At 39.8% G+C, this 10,597-nt stretch overlaps 1 protein-coding gene across 1 annotated transcript in view; it reads right to left on the bottom strand.

Moving 5' to 3' along the window:
* Window positions 1-2,860: 2,860 nt before the first annotated feature.
* gpm6aa (glycoprotein M6Aa) overlaps window positions 2,861-10,597 on the bottom strand; it is a 20,960-nt gene continuing 13,223 nt past the window's right edge. Inside the window, exons 2-7 of the mRNA XM_019884417.1 lie at window positions 8,641-8,833; window positions 7,550-7,706; window positions 6,168-6,321; window positions 5,922-5,998; window positions 5,422-5,487; window positions 2,861-3,809 (exon numbers count right to left, since the gene is read on the bottom strand). Coding sequence (XP_019739976.1) covers window positions 3,657-3,809; window positions 5,422-5,487; window positions 5,922-5,998; window positions 6,168-6,321; window positions 7,550-7,706; window positions 8,641-8,833 — 800 coding nt within the window. The 3' untranslated portion in view covers window positions 2,861-3,656. The remainder of the gene's footprint in view (window positions 3,810-5,421; window positions 5,488-5,921; window positions 5,999-6,167; window positions 6,322-7,549; window positions 7,707-8,640; window positions 8,834-10,597) is intronic.

Below are 10,597 nucleotides of genomic sequence, written 5' to 3'. Positions count from 1 at the left end.
ACTTCATAATTCAGAGTTTAGGAAGACCTGAGGATACAAATCAATACTGTAAATGGCCAAGCCAAAATGATTCCAACGACTACACCTCTAAAGTTGCACTTTTTTTTCTTATGCAAGTATAACAGGTCAAATATCTTATGTAGGTAGGTATGTCTTAATAGGTTGAATTAAATAGAGTTTTAAATCAGGCACAGGCAAGTTTAGGTCCCGGATTTAAGGCTCTACCCCAAAAGGTAGCTTAGGCACAGGCACTGATGAAAAAAACAACAACATGTATTTTTTGTTTTATGTGTTATATTTGAATGTGCAGTAGTTTTTGGTTAGGGGTTCAGGGTTATAATTAAGGCAGAGCTTGTGGAAAGGCTGTTTTTTTTGTTTTGTTTTTTTTTTGCGATCCAGGTTTAGTGTCATAATTATGTTTTGGTTTTGTGGGTTATAAATGCATAAGCCATACTTGTTACCTTCTCACAGGCATATTAATTTTTTTTCGTTCCTAGAATATCGAAAATATCATGTTTCTGTTCTTCTGTAAATACACCTGCTTTAAAGTGTGAAGGGAGTTGATAAACAACCAAAGTGTGAATCTTGTCCATGTGTCATGTGCGTACAAACATTATGTCTGGCAACAGAGTGCAAGTTGGGTAGACAGGTGTAATGTAACTTGATGCATAAAAAATGTCAAGGACGCATCCTGAAATTGAATAGGAAGTTAGACATTTTAGTTTTCCAGGGTTCATACTGTGACGAAATCTCATTAGGGAATTTGCCCAAATGAGCCCCAACTGGAAGCAGGTGTCCAAGAAAGATGAACGACAAGATGAATGGTTACATTTTTTTTTGTTGTTGCCTGTACCAACTTGGATGGAGCTTGGCGTTAAATTTGTTGATCATTCTCACCCAAAAAAAAAAAAATTCAAAGTTAGTTGTACAAGTTGGTTATTGTGTCTAAAACCTTGCATTTGCACCGTACAGGAGACAATAGCGACATCCAGTGGTTCATAATGTAGTTACTCATTTTAAAAGGGCCATCAACCAACGCCATCGCCTCAAGTACACAAGTGAATTTTATTTATGCGAGCAAATTTGATCATACAGGTCAAATAAGCCACTTCAAGCTGTTGGCACATGGATGGATACCAAACAAATTCATCTTCCCCTGGCCCTTATTTTCATGAAAAGCTGGCTACGAAGCATCGGTAGTGAAAGTACAAAAAGACAAATACAAGGAGAAAGCCGATAAGAGAAAGAGAAAGAGCGGGCTCATTACATAGTAAGCAATATCAGTACACGAATTAAGCTTTAGGACGTTTCCTCATCACAAACTAAATCACAACTCAAACGACTACGTCTCTACATCAGTAGCATGAAGAATCATTAAATGGAAGGTTTTAGTACTGCACGTTGAAACAAAAGGGCTGGTCCAGCAAGACAGGCAAAAAGTGTCAAAATGTTAACCAAAAATAAAATAAAATAAAAAATAAATAACAATGTGAGATAAAAGTAACTTTTAGAGTCAACCCGACTACTGTATATGAATGCATGTCCATGCCACAAATAACATCTACAGTCACAGTCTTTACTAACAGTACAATTTTCCAACTGAGAGCACAGAAAATAGTCGTATAAGTGAATGAAACACTGACAATATTGGATTTTTTTCCCCCAACAACCAATCAGCTGTCAGATATCTTCTCCGACGATTAGTGTTTTCTTAAAGAAGACATATTATGGAAAAATGGCCTTTCAATTATTTGTGTACACATAATTTGGTCTCTGGAGTACCTGTTCACTCATCAAGTGTGAAATTAATCAATAGTTAAATTCTGTTTGCTGAGAAAATTAGAATGCACGTAAACCGTTCGGAATTTTGCCAGATTATGTAACAGCACGGCTAATTTACATGATTCTGCCCCTCGCAATTTTTTTCCGTCCATGACTGAAAATCAAGCGATACCAATATCAAGTAGAAAATTGTGTAAAAATGCTTCGTGGATATTTTAACCCAAAAATGTCAGCAAGCTTTTCTGAAGACACCTGGGAACTAACTGTCTAAAATTGTGACCACACTGCACAATATGTCTCCTCTAAGTGGACCAACGTTCTTATCTCACCATAACTCTAGTTGTAGTGCTTAACCACACATTGGAATGCTTTGATATATCACTATATACAGTTTAGAGTCTGCAGAGAAAAAAAAAAAAAAAAAACAACTACATTTATTCAAACAACAACATTATCAGTCATAATCATAAACACTGACTTATGAGAGCATGTGCTTTAGTGACAGTGGAATCATTCACAGTTCAGAGATTCATATATGATCCCTTCTCGCAAATTTAATCCCATTAATACATTGTGTATCAGTCCAAAAATAATTTCCCTGTTCAACAGGCTTGGCACACCTAGCGAGTCATTGATAGATTTTGGTATTCATTGTTGTGTCACTATTTTTTTTCCTTAAAATATAAAGTCGCTACTGTATTGTGATTTGTGATTTTAATCCCTGGCAAACATTTTATTGTGTGTTTTATTTTTTATTTTTTCCCTGGAATACATCAGTCGTTCACATACAGTACATCGATATCACACATGAGATGATAAATGTGCTTAAGAACCTTTTTTGAAGCCCCTGTTGACCTCCTCGTGAAGCAATAATAAATTACGTGTCAACCTAAAACTCAACAAGACATATCTTAAACCTCCTGTGATATTGCGGGTCGAATTGACCGATTTTAACATTTAAAAATTTGTGTACATTTCTTTCAAAAGAAATGCAAAAAAACAAATTAAATAAAAATTATTTTGCTGGCCTGATTTTTTTTTATTAGTTTTTTTTAAAAGAAAAATAATATTTAAACAAGCAATGGGTCACACTGACCCTTGAAAAAACACGGTGTTTCACAAACAAACATATCAGAAAGACTCAAACAAAGAACATTCCCCCCTTTTTATTGTCTGTTGTTTTCATATTTTTAAATTGAAGAAATGTGTTTGCGGGTCACACTGACCTGTTCAAAACAAAAAAAAATATATATAAAAATGTCGATCAAAAGTTTTACTCTTATTTTGCTGGCCTTATTTTTATTTTCTTCTCTTTTTAAACTTATTTTTGTTTTCAGTAACTAAACATATCGTGGGGGTAACAATGACCCATGAACATTTTGGGTTTGCCAAACAAACCAAACAGCATGGTTATTTTCTTTCAATTTTTTCTAACAGTTTTAAATTTATTCCATATTCCACCCCCATTTAACATTTTTAAATATGCAGTGGGTCACATTGACCCGTGAGGAAACATAACAGGAGGGTTAAGAGGACGGGGAAAAAAGGCTCAGCAAAATAATTATTTCACAAGCAAAAGCTTAAAAAATAAAAAAAATCCACTCCTAGTACTATTCGTGATTCTACAAACGGCACTACAGCTACTACTCAACACTAAACGACTGTTCTCATATTTCAACAACTGCCAGAATGATAACAAACACCATCCACGAGAGAGGTAAGGGGGCTTCTTTTTTGTTAGCTGAAATGCTGTTTGCGGCTGAGGTGGACCCTCGCCCAAACCACATTGTCATGTGACGCACCAGTGACATTGGTGGTGGTGGCGAGGAAGCCCCTCCCCCGCATCCACCTTGGGAGTGCCCAAGCTTGGCTTTTTATGTATAAGCGTTGAGCCGTTCCTTGGAGCGGGTGGAGTGGATGTCGTGAAGCTCCTGCTCCTCCTTGGACTTGATATCCTCGTACTTCTGCATCCGGCACGCGTCCTTCACGTAGGCCCAGTTGGCCGACAGCACCATCAAGTAGTGGATCTGGAGGGAAATGGTAGAAAGAGAACGCTCATGATTTCAGGATGGGGAAAACAGCCCAATGTCTGTTTTGATAATCTATGATCGGCTGTCCTTAAAAGATTATCCTGAGAGATTTATCCTGTGGTGTGGGGTGTGTTAAGAGTAAAATTTCCTGCTCAGAATAACGTTCGAGGCCGACACTGGTAAAGTCGCGTACAAGCACTAATGAAATACCTAAAGCTAAAATTGAAAAAAAAAAACGTTGATTTCAGGATTACTGTGCGGCTGTAGAGAAGAAAGGCGATCAAACATTCATTTGGGAATTGTATCTTACTCTATTTAGTGTGTTTTTTTTTTTTTTTTTATCTTGCCATCGTGAATGCTGGAGTCACCCACACACGTAAAGAGGGCACTTCCTTGAGTTTATGTGGACCAGAATAAAAAGCATAAAAATACGAGTATAATGTTCCTTTTTGAAATTTACTTGTTCAAATCTGACTTTATTGTACGGCTGCAGCCATCTATTTATTTTATTTTTTGAGTAATGACATTCAAATATATTTTGCAATATTAAACAAAAATATTAACATAATACAATAAAAATGTAAAAAAAATAATAATAATAAATAAAAAACTTTGATGACGCATTTTGAAAGCTCTACATAGAGAAACCAAAAATGCACATGATGCTCGTGGAAAGTTTGATAGCGAGGTTCCATAAACATCCAGCAGACGGCAGCACAATGCCGGCTGTATTCTTGGGACTCGTTTCCACAGCAACGCAGCGCAGAGTGAATTATTGAACCGCAGTGACTGACAGTCTATTTACATACACACTATTTCCACATTTGGTGAACTGCTTTTGCTTGGCACCTGAACAAACAGACTCCACATTTAATTAACATTGTCAGAGGTCTTGATTATACAGTACATTGATAATGTTTTCCAGTTCAATCCCTAATTGACTAATCCCCGATCTGGGAAACTGGATTCCGAATATTTTATGCAGCATCATCAAAACTTTGTCCTTTCGTTAAAATAGCTCCTTGGAAATTACTGTAGGCGTGTGCGCTTGAAACCATCACCTCTCCTTTTTTCTCACTGTTTCCATGACAACGCCACCGGCATGCCAGGCCCCCTCCGATAGAAGCAAAGGAGGCAAACAAACGGCGCCGTTTCACTGCGCAAAAATGCCTCCTCGCTGATTAACGGTTGTCTGCTGCCCGACACTGCCCACCAGCCACAACAAAGAGGTTTGCTCCTTAGTTACCGTCATTTAAAAAATAGCTAGGCCGGCAGACAGACAGACAGTGTAGGTTTTCTTTAGCTTCCTCCCATACTCCAAAAACATGCATGTTAGAGTCACTGAAGACTCTCAATTTTAGACTCCAAATGATCCCATTGGTGTGAAATGTTTGTCGATACCTCCCCTGAATTTGGCCGACAATCACTCCAGGGTGTACCTTGCTTTTCTTGCCAAAAAGTGAGCAGTGACCCTGCAATTCATCAAAAGTCAGCTGGGCTCGGCTCCAGGTTACCCTCGACCCAAGTGAGGGTGAGCGCTACACAGTGTAAAATGGATGGCTGCATTGTTGGTTGATTTTGCATCCACGGTGTTCAAGTGGCAGCTCACCATTGCGATGACAGCGGCTCCTGCTCCGGCGAGGGCGCAGATGAACAGGTGGAATGTCATGTCCAGCTGTCACAAAAAAAGACACGTCACAGCTGTCAATGATTCATTTTGTCAACACACTTTGCAATCTTTTTGTTCAAAGCCGAGAAAGGAGGCGGGAAAATGAAATCACGTTCCTCTGTGTTCATGCTTGACTAAGAAAGATGGATGACATAAACAGCGCACCATTGCTCGTCTGGGATGTTTCAGGGGCAAATGACGGATACATCGGGAGCTAAAGAAAATATGTTTTTGCATAAAAAAAAATAACCAATTGGTGCAGAAGTCATACTAAATGTTCTTGGTGCAATATAGCGTCAGTGTAACATGACAAGATACATTTACAGTTGTGAATCTACAGCTGGCTTTCACCATCTTTTTGGTGGTGATTTTTCTCACAACCGCCTAAAGTATGAGTTTTCCTATTGACAGTTTTCCATCTGACAATCATTCAAGCTCACCTCAGTGGATTCGCACATCTTGTAGAACTTTTCAGATCCGGCACACACCGTCTTTGCTTCACTAATAGCCACGATACCTGCAATGTAAGTGATGTACATTATTGTACTACAAACGCGGCTCCAATTAGATAACGTCAGGTTGACCACCTTGTGGCTAATGGCATGCAAGAATCATGGTGCAAATCCCCAAGGACTTTAGCTTAAATGAGCCATTTAACGTTTTGACGGGGGATTGGCCATCCCTACCGTACTGGCGCGGGTCCAGGCAGAGCGTGGTGCCCTCCAGCACGGTGGCATTTTGGCAAATGCTCCAGATGTTGAAGTAGATGAAGACGGGCAGGGAGGTAAACGCCGTCACACCCAGCCAGGCCAGCATGAAGATGTACGTCAGCATGATGAACTGAAACAACACATTCGCCTTATGCCAAACCACAATGTGCATTTTGTGATTATTTGCACAAAAAAAAAAAAAATGTCCAAAGAAGTCAAGAATGGCTCCTAATACAGTAAACCCTCAGAACGGTCACATATTACTTGAACATCCTTCCTTGATACCAATAACAGTTTGCTATTAGCCAGGGCTTTGGCATCATCTTGTGGCAATTTAGGGTGGTCCAGAAATAACACACACAAAAAAAAAAACATGTTTTTCCAAAGCAAGTAAGGATACGTTCCAAAGAAAAGAAAATGCAAACGCGTGAACTCCAAATAGTTTGCAGGACATCGCAGAATACAACTGAAGTGGCAGTTATCAGCATAGGCCAAGGTCAGTGGCATCAGACAATAATTTTGTCCTGAAATACTGGTAAATATATATCAGCAAGCCTTGCATGTTAAGAGCCCGACTTTGACCTCATTCCCATTCTCCTCAACTTTTTTTCAAAGAACATAATACATGACGGCATCCAAAACTTTTGAAGTCACCAAGTCACTGCTTTTCTTTGACGCTGGTGTGGAAAATGTCGGATATTTTGACGCAGGTGCAAAAAAAAAAATAAAAAATTTGCAGATTGATTTACCCTCGAAAACCCCCCTAAAAACATGAAATTAATGACAGATGAAAAAAATTGGTTCATAATACAGTTTAATGTATTATTTCCCAAATGGGATGAAGTATCTGCTATATTGATCTAAATTGTATTTGCGCAATAAGGTTTTTTTTTAGCTTTAGTGTAATGAAATAAATGACCTAAGCACTATGACAATAGAAATAGAAACAAAGAAAAACATTCTCATTGGACAATGAGCACAAATCCTGGTGACTTCCTCTTCCTCCCATGCAGAGCGCTGCAGATTGGCATTCTAATTTCACAATTGACATAATCTCGTTACATGTCGGCTCCTCCATACGACATTTTTCATTATTGTCCCATCCTGGTAATTGAATGATTTGGGCCGCAATGTAATTATGAAGTGAAACACATTCAATACCAACGTGGCGTTACTTTGTTCATTTTCTACTCATTTTCTCCTGGATCCGATGGATAAGATGCAAATTGTATCCAGTTAGCAACGTTATAAGGTCAGATATGAACATACAGATTTGAAGATTCGAACATTTTCAAATTTTAATAGCCAATGTTACATATTTTCCACATCCACTTTTGAAGCTATACACCCAAACTCACCCAAGCACTGACGCAGCGTCCGCAGGTTGTGATCTTGAAGTCTCCGTAGAGGTCTTTGATGGCCCCGCTGGTGAAGAAGCCCTCCACCATCAGCAGGATGCCATAGACGAAGAAGGCCGAGGCCACGCCGTAGATCACGTACTTAATGATGTCAATCCTGAAAATAGATGCATATAAAAAATTATACGACAGTCAGTTGTCGGCAGGAGAGTCCTTAAACAGTGGTATGCAGTTGGAAAGATCGGAACACCTCTGCCACCTACTGGAGACTAACTGAAACAGCTATCGTTTTTTGATTTTGTTTATATTGAATATCAATAAAAATCACAGAGCTTCATCCTTCAAGGTACAACAAAGCGCCTGACACCCGTTTCACCTATTAACAAGTTATTGGGTGGACATGTCTCTCATGAGATGACCCATGCCCAAAATTGAACAGGAAGTTGTCCATTTTGGTTTGGAGCAGCCATTGCCAGCTGTCTTCAGGCATCAGGCGGGGTACACCCTGAACTGATTGCCAGTCAATCGCAGTGATTAGTTGTCGATTAACCCAATAATTTTGGCACCTCTAGTGTCACATCGATAATGTGTCTAGTTTTTGAGAAAGATGACGTACAAGTTCAAAAGGAAAAATGTGAACCAGGGGTCTCAAACTCCGGGCCTTGAGGTCTGCACTCCTGCATTTTTTTAGATGTTTACCTCCTCCAACACATCTGATTCAAATGATCGGGATCATAATCAGGCTCCCGCAGAGCTTGCTGATGAGCTGATCATAATATCGAAAAAGTGCAGGGAAGCAAACCTCAAGGCCCGGAGTTTGAGATCGCTTTGAACAGTATAAATTATGCCACTTAGACACTCAAAGCACTAATTTCTAAAGAAACCGGGTGAGGCTTTTTCAATGCCACTAGTTGTGTGATATCATTTGAAACAAGTTAGTAAGGTTGATGCGCCTCCCAAAAGCATCTCGCTCGCCTCGACGATTGATAGCCAGAGGTAGAGCTGCACTGTTTTTATTTACCGAGTGCAAGGCACTTGCCCTTCCTGTCCTTTAACTCATACGTTCTGAAGTTGATGCTTTTTCTACTCACATGGTGAAGACGTCCAACGCGTCCACGGGGCTACGGACCACCTCGAAGTAATTCTGCAGGATGGTGACGGTTCCAGAAAGAGCCTCGTGGCCGCATCCGCAAAACAGAGCCACGCCGGCGTACAACAAGATTGTGGCAATGAGCGACGGGTAGGGGATCCCGCCCAGGCATTTGATGCAGCATTCGAGGCACCCTAAACACACACACACACACACACACACACACACACACACACACACACACACACACACACACACACACACACACACACACACACGCAAAAGTGAGTGGGGGGTCACTCCACAGGGACTACAAGAACAGTTGATGCTGCAGCTTCACTCTGGCGGTAAAACACGATTTGGCCATTTACAATCTCCCAAATTTAAAGCTCTGTCGGCGGGCGGGCGACCATGCAAAACAGAAAAAAATCTATCAAGTGGATGGGGAAAGTAGGCCACAGTTCAGTTTGTGGCTGATATATTATGAGTGCTGACAAGTGTATCCTCCAACTATCAAGAGTATTTAAAGCCACACACCATTCAACAGCCAGCCTCATTTTTTCTCCCGCATACCTGCATTGGGCCTTCAATTTGTTTTGTTTTTCTTTAACCCATCGAGACCAGCCTGACATTTTGTACCACTGCTTGGGATTAACACTGCGACCCCAGACCTTTAACCCCATGTTTCTTATATGCCAAGGCTTTCCTGGAGTATGAGGGGTCGGGTTATAAGCGTGGCTAAGCACTGCTTTGCCCTACATTCAATCTGCTCTCCAATAGCACCTGGGGATGTTTGTTTACACGTGTTAGTCTTGATGGTACGGTTACATGGCAATTTGAATTCTTAGTGCCCGCGCCCCCAAATCTGTCATGTTTTGTCTCTGTTTTTCTTTGTTTTGCAGCACCAGCTGGAGTGTAAGGGCGCGGCTCTTCAGCGGTGCAACTGTGTCTTGTTTTCCCAGTCAAGTCTTAGTCAAGTATTTAAGGACTGTCAAGCTCAAGCGATATTTTCTAGACGTCCCGTTCATGTTTATAGGCGCTCCTGTTCCAATAGATTCTTGTTTTGGGTTTTTCCTTAACCTGGATTTTTGTCATTTTGTTTGGTGTAATTTCGGATTTCAAAATTTACCTTGCCTGTAGCAAAGACTTTTTGTTCATATTGGCAATTAATTAAAAAAGAACTTAATTAAAAAAGAAAGATTTTTATGCTGATTAAAACTAAAATAGGCGTACTGATACCAAAATTGCAGTCAGTTTCGTTCCAGCACATCAAGTTTTCTCTCCATAGATTACCCTGCAGATAAGCAAAATTTAGCTGTGGTAAAATGAGCTGTTGGACTCATCTACAGCTATGTGGCAACTGTTTTTTAAATGTATTTATTTATTTTATGAGGCACAAACAAGTGAAATGGAAAGCTAGTATAGAAGGAAATAGGAGGATTAGTGCTGTCCTTTCTCTTAACCTTGTAAACACGGACACAGGTCTGATTGGCAGCTATTTTGTATTTTATGCAAAATCGATGATTGGTCTTAATGTCACAAGTTGCAGATTGACCAATGACAAAATTGATCGTATCTGCAAAATAAGTTGTCCGAGCAAACTTCTGGGATGTTCTGTGCCACGATTGTTAACAATCCAAAAAATTATCTGCACATACCATCAGAATAAAAACAAAAAAATCAAATATTTTAGATGTTCAGGCATCGTCTCCCCCAAATCACAAAAACATTGGTTGAAGATATGTAAAAATCAGGATGTGTGTACTGTATTCACTCATTGAGTTTGTCATATTGTGATGAAAAATAAAAGTTTATCCAATGTGATGATATCTGACATGGCGAATCCATCCAAGCTGAGCATTTGCGGTCTTTTGACCATTTAGAGAAGAAGCATACATCACGGACATTTACATCCTGTAAAACGTGTGTGAAGCCGTGAACGTCTTGGGGATGGGGTT

This window comes from Hippocampus comes, unplaced genomic scaffold, assembly GCF_001891065.2.
Source record: "Hippocampus comes isolate QL1 unplaced genomic scaffold, H_comes_QL1_v1.1 scaffold156, whole genome shotgun sequence".
Taxonomy (NCBI): domain Eukaryota; kingdom Metazoa; phylum Chordata; class Actinopteri; order Syngnathiformes; family Syngnathidae; genus Hippocampus; species Hippocampus comes.
Note: the sequence above shows the minus strand (reverse complement) of the source record. Positions and strands in the feature narration are given on the sequence as shown.